At 47.4% G+C, this 17,759-nt stretch overlaps 1 protein-coding gene across 1 annotated transcript; it reads left to right on the top strand.

The window, feature by feature from the left end:
- Positions 1-267: 267 nt before the first annotated feature.
- On the top strand, positions 268-17,486 carry LOC102656029 (homeobox protein Hmx). Its single transcript, XM_016916887.2, has 3 exons — positions 268-2,344; positions 11,144-11,490; positions 15,124-17,486. The coding sequence occupies exons 1-3, from the start codon at positions 1,752-1,754 to the stop codon at positions 15,969-15,971; spliced, it is 1,788 nt and encodes a 595-aa protein (XP_016772376.2). The 5' UTR covers positions 268-1,751; the 3' UTR covers positions 15,972-17,486.
- Positions 17,487-17,759: the final 273 nt, after the last annotated feature.

Below are 17,759 nucleotides of genomic sequence, written 5' to 3'. Positions count from 1 at the left end.
TCCGCCACGAGTCATCGATCGCGCCTCCACCCTATGAGAAATCGCGACATCCATCCCCCACGGCGGCCCGTTCGCCCCGCCCCCTGCGCCTCCCCCTCCTCCTCCCCCCAACCGCGACACCCCTTCGGCCAAGTTGCCAAGCTCAGCCGTCCTCTCCGGCCGTCCCCACCACGAGCGTCGGCCGGCTCGTTCATCCCTCTCGTTCCAACCATCCCCTCGTGCCGTACGTCCGTCCTTCGCCAGTCGCCTATCCATCCGACGCGCACAACACTACCACCCCGTGACTCTCGAAGCGTGACTCCACACTCTGTCCTTCTTCTCCGTCTCCATCTTCTCCTTCCCCCTCTCTCTCTCTCTCTCTCTCGAGCTTGCCTACTACTACCCTCGTCTCCTTTCTCCTTCTCCTCCTTTCTTTCTCCCCCTCTCCCTCTCTCTCTCCCTCGTCGCTGGATCCCTCCACCCATCTCGCTCGCACTCCGCCTCGTCTCCACCGCTTTCACTACGTCGCTCCGCGCGCTCCGTGACGCTGCGTGCGCGAATGTTCGAGTAAGGCCGTACGTTGGTGTGACCTGTGGTTTCTCTGCCGTTTTCCTACCCCTTAGTGCGAGCACAGTGGCCGTCCGCAGTCCATCATATACGATACTCCGGGCATACACCCCGCATTTTCACGAGCGTTCGCGCGACCCCCAAACAACAATCGCGAGTGGTGTCCGCCGGATACTATCCCTCGTGGTGAATCGACGTGGTGGTGGTTCGTTTCGAAACTTGGAAAAATCGTATCGCCCCCGCCGTGCTCGCGCGTGTAAACGCTGCAGTGTATACGTATATAAATAAATGGTTCGGTCACGTAGCAACACGTAGTAACATCCTCCATCGATCCCATCGGTCCTCGTGAACGGAACGAACCTCGAGAAGGAAGAGAAGAAGGGAAGAGTGTGATTAACGATCAGTGGTAGAGAAAGTGACTCGAGGAAGTGACTTCGTGTTACTCTTCGCGGTTTTACACGCACGGGAACGTCTCGCGAATGGACTAGCGGGCGAGGAGGGGAAGAGGAGATCGGTCGGTGGAAGAGAGGAGAAACGGCTACGTGTCAGGGTGGTGGGCGGCGGTGGTAGGAGCAGGAGGAGGAGGAGTGTACACACACACGCACGCACGCACACTTGCGCGCTGGCAGAGAGACACTTGCGTGACACACACGCTCACGCACGCATACGCGCGCGTAGAAATAAAGACGGAAAAGGTGGTGGTGGATGAGAGAGGCGGTTGAAGGACGAGAGGGAGGCTCCGAAAGAGGGTGGCTCTCGAAAGGGTGAGCCCTCCAAGTGTCTCGTCTCCTCGTCATCCTGTCGTCCAGGGTATCGCTTACGAATGTCGCGCGACCGACCGATCCGCCACGACGTCCGCCTGCCGTCGGAGGCGACGCGACGTGCCCGCTAGCCGACGCGATCGCGTTCACCGCATCGCGGCCACCACTCGCGCCGCGCCAAAAACATCCACGCCTGATATGCGACGCGAGCCGCGCTTCGAGCCGCTCCGCGTGTCGGATAGACTGTGTCGCCCACCAGCCGTCGCACCGTCGTCGTCGTCGTCCATGGTCGTGCCGCCCTTCTGACGGGACGGGCCGCCAGTGCAACGGGACCACGCCGCTTTCGTGCTCGGCCGCGGGACGAGAGGTGACCGCTCTTGCATCATCGTGGACACGCAACTCGACGCAGCCTCGTCCGCCCGCGATACGTTCGACTCGCCAATCATGTCCGGCGAAACGGAGATCGAGGTGTCGGTCGTGTCCGAGGAGGATCTCGAGTTGGAGGGGTCGAGGAGCAGCTCGACGCCGGCCGAGCTTCTCCTCAGGGAGGAGAAAAACGGGAAATCCGGTTGCGGTTTGAACAACCACCACTCGTTCAGCTTCGACGTGGGCAAACCCGCCTTGAGGCCTGCCTGCAACCCCCAGTACACGTCCTTCAGCATATCCAGCATCCTTGGGAGGCCGGAATCGCCACCCATCGATTCGACGTCCACCGTCTCGGCCGAGAGGCAATCGTCGGACGTGGACAGGGGCTCGCCGTTGCCCCACAACGCGCAAAACGCGCAGAGGATCGGCTCGTCCTGCGACGACAGCCCGGCGAGGGGTGGCCTCTCGTCTCCGACGTCCTTGAGATTCTCGGGCGGCCAGAGGGGCGCCTCGAGCCTCGGCCACGCGGTCGAGAACAGGAGCAACAGCATGGGGATCGGATGCGCTACCAGCACCACGAGCCCCGCGTCCACTTTCTCGCCGCCCACCGACGCCGCGGCGAACCCTTTGCTCGGTCATCAAGCGTCGGCCGACTTGGCGATGTTGTCGAGGTATGTACGTTTCTACGGTTCTACTCTCTCTCTCTCTCTCTCTCTCTCTCTGTGTGTATCGATCCGCTTTTCACGGTGTATACACCGTTTGATGGAACTTCGTGCCTTCGAATATTGTGCGGTTGCGGCGTGCGATAGTTTCTGGTGTACCAATCTCGCCCCCTCCCCACCCCCACTGCTCCACTGAACTCGTTGCGCTCGTGGTTTGGTCGGCGCTTTACGATCTCGCATCGTGTTGTTTGCGGTACCGAGTTAATGGTTGTCGAAAATCCATCCGGTTCCGGTCCAATCGATACACGATTCGAGAAACTGTGGATGGAAAGTAAAATCGGGAGGAGGATTCTTCCAGATCAATTTTTAAGAATCGTGTTATTATTAATAAATATTCGAGATACGCGCGTTCCATTTGTTTGCCACGGGACTTTGGGTATCTTTGAATTGGTATCCGCTCGTCGAATCATCGAAGGGATGATTATCCGATTCAACACTACGGGATGACGCTATGAATGTTTACTAATAAGGAATTAGCGCGCGTCATCAATTTTATATCTGTGCCGCGATTTCGATAACTATTTCATCCGAATTAATCGACGATCAATCGACACGTGTTCAACTTTATCTCTCTCTCTCTCTCTCTCCTCTACGAATTTCTATTTTCCCGAAAAGAAAGAAAAGAAAAGATGAGGGGGATGTAGAAATCTCTGGATATTTCTCTTCCCTTATTTTCCCCAAACCTCATCACTCGGATCGAACGTCAACAACCGATCCGGAGGGAAAGAGGATCGAATCAAAGGCGCCTCTCGAATAATAATAACACCATCGAAAATATACGTTCTCGAATATCCAACTGTCTCCTCGCCCGGCAGAATGCTCGAGACTCGAACAAGATCCCCTCTCCTCTTCCTCCAAATATTATTCCCTCGATCCAAAATTAGAAGGGGATAGATACGAGTGGACAGAGTTCAAAGGCGAGGAAATCGTTTCCTGGAATCGGATTTTCTTACGTATTATATATTCCGTATGCATAAAACGCATTCTTGCGTTTCTCACACGCGCCAATATATAGAAGCGGAGGAAGAATAACAGCGGCGTGGAGGACGCGTGGCTGGCTGCCTCGGATTATATTATGTGGGAATGGACCGAGGGGGTCCGTAATGGGCCTATTAGGCTGTCTCATTTAATAACAACCGTAGCAACAACCACCCTCTTACATTACTTACGTTACTTAGGGCCGTTACCGGCCTCTCTATATCGGATATATCTCGGCGAGGAACTCGAGCCGCGCCACAAGGGGCTGCTCGAGGAGGGAGGGTTCGAGATGATTTTATCAGATTTACACCCCCTCCCTCCCTCTTCTCCTACCCATTCCACCTCTTCCGATTGACGGCACCCCACTGTATATATAACCGGGTGGCTGCCTCGCTTACTACGCTCTTCTCGCCGGTTCGATGCCTCCAATTGCTTGTTTTCCACCCGTTTACCATTTGATTAAGTTCCACTCCTGCGCGACGGTGCACTCTGCGGGACGTGGTGCGTTCTCCTTCCCACTTCGAGGGAAAAGATTATTCTGGATCGAGATCATCCACGCCGTCGAGGGTGGATGATCGCCAAATCGGATTTTAATTCTCTTTATTTATTCATTTCCTTTTTTTTTTAAACATTTCGAAACTCTCTCAAAATATACTTTTACATTTGTTAGAATTTTTATCGTAAAAAGCAAGATTCTCTTCTTTATATCTATAAATCCTTCGTAAATAATTCTGTAAAAATCCTCGAGAATCCCGTGCGATGAAAATACCGAGTGTTTCGAGAGTGAAAAGATCGCGGTATCGCAGGAAAGGATGTGCAGCGCGGAAAGTGAAGCGGGGGGGGGAATCGATTGGGGAAAATCGGGTGCATAATGGATCAGCGGATGGCGGTGCGCGTGGAAGGTAAGGAGCCGTCCCGTGAGGGACGACCGTCTCCCTACGTCGTAGCTTTCGGCCAACCGAGCGTCTTCCGCGCGCGGAGGAAGCGAGCAACGCACGCATACTGGTTTGATTTATTATTAAATCGTTGCCTACGGCATCCAAGCCGGGTCTTGGCCTCGCCAAGGTCGGCTAAGTAGAAGACGAAAAGCTCGCAATCTTCCCTTCCCCTCCCCCTCCGTGTCTCGCCGCTTAACGTGCCCTTCCCTCCTCCCCCGCCGCTCAACTGATACGGTAATAGCATTTCACCAGGGTGGAAGAGATTTCAGCAGAAAGGATTCCCGTGTAGAATATTACCTGAATTAGAAGCTCTCCGCGAATTTATCTCGCCTCGCCACCTTTTATGCGCGCACACATATACACGTACGCATATTCATATTCGTTTCAAACGGAAGTTAACTTTTCCAATCGTACGTAAAGCGTTTCGAGCAAAGATTATTTTACTTTTGACGAGACTTATTAAGATATCGAGGATCGTGAATAAGGATAAGAAAATATTCTTCGATTTAGCTCGTGCTAAGTTACGAAAATAGTATTAAAATTGATATCGTATCACAGGTAGCGTTTCGAGATCGCTCTCTATAAATTAATCGGAGAACGGGAGACCTCCCGTCTTTATCTTCCCTCTCCGATCTTTATAATTAACACGCCGCGACAAATGTAACGGCGTTTAAAAAGAAAAAGAAAAGAAAAAGGGAGGGAAAAGAAAGGGGGAGGAGAGACGGTGGTAACGGAAGAAACGAGAGCGGGAACAAGAAGAAAAATCTCGCGCGGACATACGGCATTGAAATGGCTGGGAGGATGCAGGAAACGTCGTAAGGATATATCTGTATATATATATATATATATATATTTTTGTATCTTGGATCCTCTGTGCTCCCTTTTCTGCAACGGTGCAAAAGTGGTGGCGCGGGGCCCCACTGTTTTGCAAAAGGGAGAGGGGCAACAATATTGAGTAACGTAACCGCAGGCACATGACGACGTCTATGCGCAAAAGATCTGGCCGGGATAATCCGCGACAGAGTCGGCCTCGTTAATTACAGCGCCGATGAATGATTCGTTAATTAGCGTGGGATCGCGCTCCAAGTTTCAAAGGAAGGTACGATAAAGCCCATTGTGTATGATCGCCCGTTCGAGGGCGATATGGATGTTCAACGTCGGAAACAAATGTGGAATGAACGGTAGCTGGGAATAGACCACGAATAATAATCGCGTCGAAACACAGTTTCTCTCTCTCTCTCTCTCTTGCTTTTCCTCTTTGCGCTTTCTTTCTCTTCTCGTTTCTCCCTCCCGATTCCTTCTCTCTTTCCTCTGTACGTGTGTCGTTTCGTGATTCGTATTTCTCTCTCTGTTTTCCACTCTTTCCTTCTTCGAGCTCGTCCCCTTTTATTCTCTCGTTGACGGTGATGACGCCTCCGTTTCTCTCGTCGAGATCGAAAATCCTGAAAACGGTGGTGGAACAAGGACTGTGATATATTTGTACCCGACTCTCTCTCGTTTTCTTTTTTTTTTTTTTATTTCGCGTAAGCATCGATCGGAGAACCGATTCGATCCGATATCCTTCGTTCCAATTCTAATTCTCGCGAAAATTGTAAAATCGAATAATCGAAGAATAAATTAGCAAAAAAAGGAAAGGAGAAACGGTGAACGCAACGTTATGAATCGATTCAAATGTATTTTTAAAACTCGTGTATACGCAATGTACCGTGATATCATTCCTTTCTAAAAAAAAATCTCCACCGTAACTTCTCTATTTTGCACGAGTTTTGTACACGAGAATATTAATCGCATAAGATGAATTTTCAATCGGGGGAAAAACAAACGGGAAAAATGGTGTGGAGCTGTCGATTCCATTTCCACGCGGGAAATTGATTTCGGAACACGCGGGGGTAGTCGCGACCAGTCTAGTATAAAATGCTATTTAAACGATCGGTCTACCGTTATTTATTCCGTTTGTGCGCGGATAAATAAAACCAGTTGTTTAGAATGAAAAACAATTTTTTTATTTTTCAATCCTATCCGGTTACTTCGCCCCCGCCATCATCGTCGTCGTCGAAAAAAATAATTTCTTCGAATCATTTTCCCACGGTCGAGAAGGAAACATAGCGCGTTCACGTGTTTTAAACGTGGTTTAAACACGATGCAAGTTTTTAACTTGGGGAGAGCGGGAGGAGAGGGAAGAAATCTTGGAGTCGTCTCGCGTAATTAATTCCCTCCTCCTCCCATGGCGAAGGGTTTAATCCGCGAGTGTATCCTGGTCTGGGTTTCTAAAGCCTGCAAGCGTCGCACTAAAGCAATTAAGTTGTTTCCTTGAAATCCAGTGAAATGAAGTTGTCTCCTGTGTAAGCACAAGCATAAATCCTCCACTTGGCCTGTAACAGGCAGCGAGCGGAACGAAGCCAAGTAGAGGATTTAACGGGGTACTTTGAAAGCCAATAACTCATTGTTGGGTCATCGTAATGACACTTTATAAGTCAGTACGTAACCGTGAACGGGAACCGTTAGAACGCGAATCGATAAAAACAGAACTCCGGTTTTCATCTTTCGCCAATAACGAGTTACACGCTCGTACACGCTTGTTTCCTCGACGTGTAACAAGAAGAAGATTGAAGAAAATCGGTATAATTTTATCTCTCTAAATAATACATTTTAAAAGTTTTTTAAAAATCGTAGGTGTAGATGTTTAGTTAATAACTTAAAAAAAGGATATTACAACTTATACTCCAAAAACAAAAACTGATATAAAAGTGTTACTTATTAAAAAAAAAAATCGCTTAGATTAAAAAATTCCATCGAACGATTAAAGAAGGAGGAAGGGTGATCAAAAGAAGAAAATTGGTATAATTTTATTCCTTCCCCTCCCGTCGAACGTGTTCACTCGTTCAACCACCCCGAATTAGCCAGCAAAGCCTCGAAAGAGAGGAAAACAAGAAAGGCGTCAACGATCGGTTTCCACGGGGCAGCCCTTAATTACCGAGGAAAGGCGGCGAAACCCTTGCGCCGCGGAAATCGGCGAAGTCTGGAGGCGATTGGCCGCAGCCATGGTACCGCGCCAAATCGACTTCTCTCCTTCTTTTCCGTCCAACGAGCCATCGAGCCACTACAACCCCTGGTGTAACGGTACACGACAAAAACGTATCGTGTTACGAGCGATCGTTAACCACGGCATAAAGAGTTTATATTCGAGAATGCCACTTACCAGGCGCACGTTTCGCCCGGTGATCGGGAGCGCGCCCGAGTAAAGTAAAAAGGTAGAATAATGATCAATACGGGGAAAGGGGGATAATATATCCCCCTCATTGAACTACGACTGCACGGGCCAGCCAAGTTTAACGGACAAATTGGTCCGAGGATTCGAAAGAACGCTTGACCATACACATACGACTCGAATCGATGGTACACATGGATGATATCGCCACGGTGTGTTCGATCAATGACTATATTCATCGTCGCGCTCGTCGGCAAAGCCGTCCTGTATCCGATTATGCGGAGATTGGGCGGCTCGTAATCAACGAGTTTCCGTGAAAGACGGGGGCCAATAAGATCTCGGCCGTTGATCGATCAAGGAAGAGATCAAGGATACGGAGGGACGATGAATGAACGAGGGAGGGGGGGAATGTATCCTCTTCTCCCTTCTTGTTTGGAATTGGTGTTGGCGAGAGAGAGGGAGAATCGAAGGAGGAAGTCGAGGACCCTCGTGGAAATCGATCGAGCGAAGGAAGAAGCCGGAGGAGCAAGAAGAGGAGTCGCGCCCCGTAAGAAAGGAGAGAAAGAAAGCCCTCTCTCCACTCACGGCCATTCATCGAAACGCTGGCTACCCGACAGGAGTAGTGGTACGTAAGCCGCGCAAGAATTAGGCAGAAAAAGGTGGAGCACGAGCTCCTCGAAACGGAGGAGCGGAGAGTGTTTGGTGTTTATACCTGGCCTCCTTAGAAAACGGCCACCCTACCGGTGGATGCTTACAAACAGGCGGTTGTCAGATTTCTTTTATCTTTCCCCGGGCATCTGTACGCCCGATGCCCCCGGCAGATACCGCTCCTCCTTTGCGTTTTTCCTCTTTTCTTATCCCCGAAGACCAGCCACCCTCCGTTATCGATGCGAGAAAACTGGGATTGCGTGCTTTTTTTTTCCTTTCTTTCCTTTTTTTTTGTTCTTGTTGTTCTTTCGGTGAGGTGTGCCTGGTAATTATTTGTAATCGAAATTCTTTTCTTTTCCTTCGATTCGATATATTAATACCGAATAGAAATTTGTTTAATTTAATTACAATATATCGAAACCGTGTATGTCATAATTTTCTTCTAATTATTTTAAAGTATCTTTAAAGTAGAATTTGCGAATTGAAAATCTGAATACTTCTGTTCACTTAACGGCCATCAATCGTAAGACTTGGTGGACACGCTATTCTCCGTTCAATCCAACGCACGATCTATAAATTAATGCATCGATCCAATAAAAATTCGATCGAAAAGTCATCGATCTCCTAGATTTGTTAATCTATGCACATCCGCGGAATCGATCGGAGCCAGTGTCATCGAAACCAGTGTCCCTGAACAGCGCTCGACAACTTGGAACGATTAAGGAATCCCACCGCAAGCAGCTCGAACAAACTTCGATCGGCGGGGCGAATCGGCCTGGCGCGATCGTCGACAAGCATGAAAAAGGGAGAAGTGCATCGAGAGTCGATCGAGGGAGGGAACGAGCGAAGGAACACGAGGGGAGCTGGTATGGCTTCCGAATCGGTGGGCTTCTCGCCTTACCGGCTCTCGACGATGTGTTCGAACCTACATTTCTTGATGACCAACTAAATCGCCGCCGCAAATCGCCGCTAGAGCGATCTCTCCCTCCCACTCTCCCACTCTCTCTCTCTCTGTCCTGGCCTCTGTTTCGCAGCTGCACTTAACGTTGATCAGGAATAACGATCGCGAAGCTGTTACACGCGACCCGGCAAAATGGCCGGTATAATTGAGAACTCTGGCAGAGGGAGCCGCCCCGGGGGTTGCTCGTATATTGGCAACCCTGTTCGCGCCGAGAAGAAATGCCGTCGTGCTGCTGCTGCTGCATTGTGCAAGGATTGCATCGATGTTGATTAAGATTGCGAAAGAAGATTTCTTTGGAGGTTAGGTTTGAGATTTTCGGGTTTATTTTAATATATATATATATTTTTTTTATCGAGTATCAACTTGAAGGTTCTTTGTTGGTTCTTAGAAATAGTTTCGTATCTCGGATTTTAATGTATTATAATATTTCCAAAGTTTCTCGATAATCGGATGAATAGAGAGAGAGAGAGAGAGAAAGAGCTTAAGGGCCAGAACATTGTAAAGTCTAATCTCCCCGATCTATGAAACGGAGAGCGCTAATTGCAGTTGAGACATGGTTCGGATGGCGTCAAGGGCGGCGTCGTGTTGCGGCTCGCTCCAACAATTCTCGCAAGAAGCGAGAGTTCCAGTTGTTGCGTGTTTCCCATTGAAAAGGGATCATCACGGTTGTGTCCCCGGCCCGAGATCGCCGATTAGTAAAACGCTTCCATTTACAAGTATCCGGATTTGGGGATTTGGGGCCCGGGTATTTAGGTATCACCTCCATTCACCTCCTAATCTACAATTAAGATTACCAACTCTCGAGGATAGACCACTCGACAAAGACTAGCCTATCTATCCGGAAGAAAAAGTATTTCGCCGTGGAAATTATCCTTCCTTCCCAATTTTATCTCATATCTCGATCACGTTGTTGTACAATCGATCTTTCTGATCGAACACTTGGCCAAGAATCGTCGACTCTCAGAATCCATCCTTCTCTCTTCTTCTTCTTCGGATAAGCGGATTTTCAATAATGTGCCCTCGAATGTCATTGTTCGAGATCTGGCGTCGCTTTTAATAAGGCCCAACTCTCGCGAAAGAGGGAGATACTCTTTTGAGCAAATCTTTCTTTCTCAATTGGGAAGGTTCATGTTCCTTGGCGGATGTTAATGATTTCCGGAAGATGGCGGAGGATCGGAGAGGGAGGAAACGTTGTTGGCTCGCATTTTCTCGCGAGTGCGCCAGCACAACCAAGGGGCAAGAACGAGGCGAGTTTCGCGGACCGGATAAATGGGTTTGGAAACGTTTTGCCGGTTTTTTCGGGGGCGAGATAAGAGGGGGGGAGGGGAGGGGAGCGGGGAAGAAGACAGCGGGGCCAGGGTGAATCGCGCCCGACGCCTCGGACACGTTCCACGTCTGTGTAAAGCTCGCCTGTGCAACGCTCGCATTCAGCCGGTGGAAACGCGGCCGCTGTGTTTTTAATCCAGCTGTTTTTCCTCTCTCCCTCTCTCTCTCTCTTTTTTTCTTCTTCCTCGTTTTTTTTCCTCCTTCTTTTTGCTTCTTTCTTTTTTTCTTCTTTTTTTTCTCTTTTTTGTTATTTTTAGCGCTGTTTTATTTAGAGCGCGGCTTTAAACGGCTCGCAAACATTTTTCGCTAACGGTTTCACTTTTACGCCGCCGCGCCCCGAAATGATCCAGCGGGAGCTCTTGAAACGGCGACCGATCCCGGATGCTTCCGGTTTAATCGAAACCCTCCCCCTTTAACCCTTTCCTCGAATTTTTTCGCGGATAAACCTTCCTTAGAAATTTGGAGAGGGAGAGAAATTTAGATCTTGGATGAGAGTCGTTGCGTTAAGCGATGCTTTGATCGAGAAGATCGAACGATTGAATATTCAAATAACGTCGAATAAATCTGAAAATTGGTCAGAAATTAAAAGGAATCCAACTTGTGTCATGATTCTTACAATCCCTCGAAACAAATTGCGAAAAAAACGGACGATCATTCTTTGAAACGTGACGTGATTTTCGAATTTGCAGATTGGGCCTGATGTCGTCGCTGATCGCGGGCCGATATCCGGTGGGGATCGGTGTCGGCGGCGTCTTCTTCCCGTCGACGTTGCAGCACCTCCACCAGCAGCAGCAGCACCAGCACCACTCGAGGCTCGCTGCCGCCTCGTCGGCGTTGAGCAACGCCGTCCAGGTAACCGGCCAATCGGACATCGTGGACGCCGACGGCATCCGCGGCGTCCTGCCCGGTGGCGCCGGTTGGCCGTTTCCATGGAGGCCGACGCACGGCCTGCAGACGCTGGAGCATCCGTCGCCGAGCGACGTGGTCGGCACCCTGAGCCGCGTCAGCCCCGCGTCCGCGTCCTTCCCGCAAAGGGGTGAGTCCGTGAGATGTTTCTATCGGAATCGAAAGAATCGAGTTACAATTGCATAGAAATAATTATAGAATTTTCAAGTATTCGAATTTTTGGAAACCGAGTCCCTATCTGAGAAAGGATATCATTTTTAGAATTTGTCGATTCGTTGGAAGTTAGATCGAGATGTGAAACGATAGAAAATTTCTATCGGAATCGAAAGAATCGAGTTACAATTGCATAGAAATAATTATAGAATTTTCAAGTACTCGAATTTTTGGAAACCGAGTCCCTATCTGAGAAAGGATATCATTTTTAGAATTTGTCGATTCGTTGGAAGTAAGATCAAGATGTGAAACAATAGAAAATTTCTATCGGAATCGAAAGAATCGAGTTACAATTGCACAGAAATAATTATAGAATTTTCATGTATTCGAATTTTTGGAAACCGAATCTGAGAAAGGATATTATTTTTAGAATTTGTCGATTCGTTGGAAGTAAGATCGAGATGTGAAACGATAGAAAATTTCTATCGGAATCGAAAGAATCGAGTTATTTAATTGCAGAAATAATTATAGAATTTTCAAGTATTCGAATTTTTGAAAAGCGAGTCCCTACCTGAGAAAGGATATCATTTTTAGAATTTGTCGATTCGTTGGAAGTAAGATCGAGATGTGAAACGATAAAAAAATAGTGGAGTATAAATCGAAACTGAATTTTTCTCTGAAATCTTATTAACATATCGTGTCAGATATCCAATAAATTGGTAAAAATTTTTCAAACTGTGAGATCGGATTAATAATTAGAGCATTGATTGCGTATGTATAAAGAAAAAAATATCGTCGGCTTAAAATTTAAGAAGGTACAAAATATATTGGAATATAATCCGTGGATATTTCACGTTGAGTTTCGATTCGATTAGAAATGATTTTGCTCTGTTAACTGCGTACATAAACAACCTATACATATATATATATATATATATATATATATTCTACGAGTATGATTATACGTGAAATCGTTACGAGTTTGATCATAAATTTAGGCTAGTCGTGCGTAATACCGGCTTGTAAACATTCTCGTGGGGAACAACTCGTTGATTGAAAATCGTGCCACCGTTTCGGCCTGTTCCAGCTCGATTCAGCTATCTGTAAATAGAAGCTCGTTCAATGAACGAGGACATCGAACGATGCATCTATCGCTCCGCATCAATTCCAAATCGCGGAGAGATATCATGATCGATTGATTCCTGTAATTTCTGCTCCGTTCATAATTCGATTTCGATTCGATCCTTATTAAAAAAAAAAACATCCCCCTTTTTACCTTTTTTTTTCTTCGATTCTTCGACAACGTCGATCTTTAAAAAAAAATCACTCGCTCGATTAAAATTCCCCGATAAAGATTAAAAGATGAAATTAATACACTCAGTTCGGAGAGAGAAACACGTTTTGGAAGATGGGAATTCGCGAAGGATCGAACGGAAAGAAATGGGAAGCGGAATAAAGAGAAAAGGGCAAGGCGAGGGCTCGTACGCGTTCTACGTAAGTATATAAACGCGAGGAGCGTGGACGTCGTCGACGAGGTACGGCTTCCACGGCTTCCACCACGACAAACCAACGTCGATCGATTTACCCACCGATCGTTTTACTCCTGGCCACTTCGCCAAAATACTTGGCAGCCTGCTGGACTGACCGTTTGCGAGACACCCTCGATGATAATTCTCCCAACCCTTAACTTCGATCTTGGGTATCATTGATGGATTGTTAAAAATTATAAGAAGAATTTTGGCGATCCATTTTTTTGACATTTTGGAAACACGTGGATAAATCAAAATTATAAATTTTAATCTGCTTAGTTTAACCACTTTGACCTCGTCATTTTTTCATTTATATCTCTCCGAAAATTTGAAGAAATGAATTCATAAAGTTTATCCTTCCAACATTTTGGAAATATGTGAAAAGGAAAGAACTCTTCGAAAAATCTCGCAATTTTACGCGATACAATTCTTATTAAAACATCCCCCTCAAATGTCTTCGTAAAGTAATCGAATCGAAATTTACAAATTGTGCGTGAAATCGGATGATCGCAAGGTGAATCGCAATTTTCTTCGAACGAGAAAATCGTTCGAGAACGATAATTAAATTGGAGATTAAAAATAGAACAATTAACGCGGTACAAAGAGCGAAGAATTTTGCGTGAAAGGCGCGAAGAGCCGGCGGGGAAAAACGACGAAATATTTCATTACACGACGAGGATGGGAAACGCGTCGCGATATCTGAGGCAATTATATCAAAATGGATAAATAGAATATTAATTAGCCGACTATCAATCGACTAAATATTAAATGCAAAACGGCCGGCCGAGATGAATTATCGAATTCAACGAGCGAGAAGAGAATTTATAGAATAGCAATATTCACGGTGATCGACAATGATACCGAAAAAGATATCATCCTCGTGTTTCTGTTTCCTCGTCGATCGACCAGGGAAACGCTTTAAAGGGACCAGTTAATTAACGCGTTTAGCATATTGCAAACGATTTTCCCCAACGTTCAACGATCGGCCGAATAAATAGACCGATTTGTGAAAATCATATCGACTCGTCACTTGTCGCGAATATATGTATAATTATCCGATCGAAATTATTCTACATTATCGCAATACTCTTGTAATAACAATTTTTTGACGATTGGATTGGAAGAATGATAATTTTCTTTTAATTTTACAAAATTCGATATCCGTTTAATTCGAAATTCCCAATTTTTTTGTAATCAAGTATCTAAATATCTATTATCTTTTTTTTTTCATAATTAAACAAAAACATTAAATAGTCGATCAACGAATCAAACACTGAAAAAACTAAATAAAGAAAGTTAATATATAATAATTACCATGCTAATTAATTTCATTTATCTCGTGCTTATTAAAAATTTAAAAACAATTTTCTTTTCTCTCGTTGACAGTCCCCTTTCTCTCGATTCTTGTCCTTAAATTGATCGATTCGAATCTTTCGAGATCCCGTTAGATTTATCTCGGGAGAGTTGCTTTCGATGCACGACGATTTATAACACGGGCTGTACGCACGTACATTTGACCGGGCGTCCGCGAACCAACGACAACGAACTACCGATCATCGCGACCACTCGAAGCATATGTTTCCATTACCACGTGCGCGGCAGCCTATCCGGAAAATCGGAGCGTTAATCGTTATCGATGAGCGGAGCTCGCGCATCGACCGACAACCGAGCCATTATCTTATCCCGCAACTTACTTCGCATCGATTGTCGTCCGATTCCAGACGACCAGATACCCTTTTGTAGCTTCTCCTTTGCTTCGGGGAATCGATTCTTCGATATTGGCGATATTCAAATATTATCATTTATATATATATTATTCGGATAGAGATTTCTCAGATCACGCCACGTGTCGAGCTAACGAAAGCGAAAGATAATACTTAAATCTCAAATCCTTCGACACATTGGAGAAAAAACAATCGTATCTCTCTCGAAATACTTGATCGAGCAAAAACACTCGTGTGAAAGCTCGTGTGTATACCAAATAATTCTCGATCGAGAAAAATTGTCCTGCTTAAAAACTTAAACCCCTCTCAAAAAAAAGGAAAAATTCTCAAGCGAGCGGTATCGTTTTCCCTTCGCAGACGACCTGGACGACGAGAACGGGGAGGAGCGTCTGCACCGGACACGGAGCCCGTCCACGGGCGACGAGGGACACGACGACCTCGGCGAGCAGGACGACTGCCCGGAGGCGGACGGCGAGGGTGAATCGACGAACTCGGCGGGCCTGCACGGCGGGAGCGGCGGCGGCTCAGGGGCGGGGGGCGGCGGCGGCGGAGGCGGCGGGGGCGGGGGCGGGGGCCAGAACAGCGTGCAGGTCGGGGTGGACGGACGGGACTCGAGCAGCATGAAGCGGAAGAAGAAGACGAGGACGGTGTTCTCCCGGTCGCAGGTGTTCCAACTGGAGAGCACGTTCGACATGAAGCGTTACCTGTCCTCCTCGGAGCGGGCGGGCCTCGCCGCCTCGTTGCGGCTGACCGAGACCCAGGTGAAGATCTGGTTCCAGAATCGTCGTAACAAGTGGAAGAGGCAGCTTGCCGCCGAACTGGAGGCGGCCAACATGGCCCACGCCGCCCAGAGACTGGTCAGGGTGCCGATACTTTACCACGAGGCGTCGGCCGGGAGCGGAACGTCCGCGAGCGTCTCGGTCTCGGTGACCGCGCCGCCGGCCGCCGCTGCGCCAGCGTCGGTCGCCACGTCGGCGCTCTCCCACTCGGTCGGCGTAGGAGTCGGCGTCGGTGTCGGCGTCGGCACCTCCTGCCCCCCCACCACCGCGCAGCCCATCTTCTACTCCCATCACCACCAGCACCACCATCACCACCCGGCTCACGTGCAGGCGCACACTCTCCTCCCCCACCAGGTGCACCCGCAGCCCCCGCCGCCACCCCCGCCCCCGCCTAACGGCCAACCACCCCAATCCTCCTCGCAATAACACCGTCCGGCACACGAGACCGTCGGCCCAACCATGCAACCAACCAACGCCGACACCGCGATCTCCCTCTCGCGACTCGCCTCGATCGCCTTGTCCGGATAGGGGGAAGGAACAAGGACACCCTCGCTCGATCATCCTCCACCGAGTCCTCGATCGTGCCTGCTCCGATCGTTCGTCCTTACCGAATTACCTCTTCCCTTTCCTTCCTTTTCTTCTCTCTCCTTCTCTTTGTGAAAAGAAAACGTTCCAACACGCGTGTTTCGAAACGTTCGATATATCGTGCTTTGGTTTTTTTTAGAGAGACTGTAAAGAGGAATTGTGCAGAATTTTAGAATTTCGAGCGATTTCATCCATTTCTCTTCTGCATTAGTTGCTCGAGAAATCACAATCATCATAAAGAAAGGAGGGGGAAAAAGCTCCCCGATCTTGTAAATTTTTCCTCAAAAAAAAATATATATATATACATACATATTTTCGAAGAAGAGAAGAAAGGAGGGAAGAATATTGGCGAAATTTAATAATGGTTTCAATCAAAATCGTAATCTGGCACGTACCAACCCGAAAAGCTTTCCAACCGAGCTTCCCCAATCGCGAACGGGACTGGCTCGCAAAGTTTCGGCACGATCGATGGCCCCTCCTCCCCTCTCCTCCCTCTCCCTGCCCCCCCTTCGAGTCTCCGAGTTTCCGAGCACGAAACGATCTCGTTTTATCCACGCTCGTCGCGCCACGTCTTTCAATCGCACCACGTTCCAAAACCACGTAATACAACAACAAGCCCTCCTCCTCCTCCTCCTCCTCCTCCTCCTCCACTCCATTCGAAAGTATGGATGCATCGAAACGCGATGAAGGTGGAGGATTCTCGTTGGCCGAGGGTCGGACAAATATATATATATATATAAAATCGCCGTGGTCGAACGGCTGGCGACTTCCGGCAAGTCGAACAATTGTAATATAATTGTATTGTATCTAGTCTGTCAACATGTCGATAAGAAAACTGCTCGTGGAACGATTATTAAGAATTATTTTGTCGATGAGCGCGGGACAAAATACACGTACACTTGTACACGTACACATGCGTACACACACGTTTCTATACTATTCTGTCTCTACCTCTCTGTCGTTCTTTCGTTCTCGTTCTCATCCCACGTCTCACGTTGTAAAGTTAGTAAAATTGTTGTATAATCGCGCGAATAATCGTTTCTACAATTATTGTATTATTATTTCTTTCTTCCTATCTTTTTTCTTTCTTCTTTTCTTTTTCCTCCCCCCCCCTCTTCCGTTTCAAACAAATTTCAAACAAATCTCCTTTCCAACTTTCGGGAACGTTGCAAAAGCGAAACGAAGAATAATTCACCGAAGAAGAGAGTGTGTAAATGTAATCGTTAAGAGATTGTAACTAATCGTTAGGTAACACGCAAAGTAAGAAAACAGGCAGGGTTCCTACGACATTATTCTACCTGTTGTGATAAGTATTTAAACGATTGATTTTATTAAACGAACGGTAGAGTTACGAAATAACCGGCTCTCTCTCCTCCTCACCCTAATCTTAAAGGAAAGAACGAGGAAGAAAAAGAAGAAGAAACAAGAAAGCTGAGCAAACACCTCCGTTCAACTTATTTCCAAGATTTCAAAGATCTCAACGAAGGAGACCTCTTTTATTTTCGATGACTTCTTTCATGACAAAAAACTCCAAACTGAAATCGAAGGAGAAGGTTAGAATTACGCATCTTTCGATCCAAAAAAAAATTTAATTCCACCGGAAGGTGGAAAGCGAGCAACAATACGTAC

Source organism: Apis mellifera, linkage group LG15, assembly GCF_003254395.2.
Source record: "Apis mellifera strain DH4 linkage group LG15, Amel_HAv3.1, whole genome shotgun sequence".
Classification (NCBI taxonomy): domain Eukaryota; kingdom Metazoa; phylum Arthropoda; class Insecta; order Hymenoptera; family Apidae; genus Apis; species Apis mellifera.
Note: the sequence above shows the minus strand (reverse complement) of the source record. Positions and strands in the feature narration are given on the sequence as shown.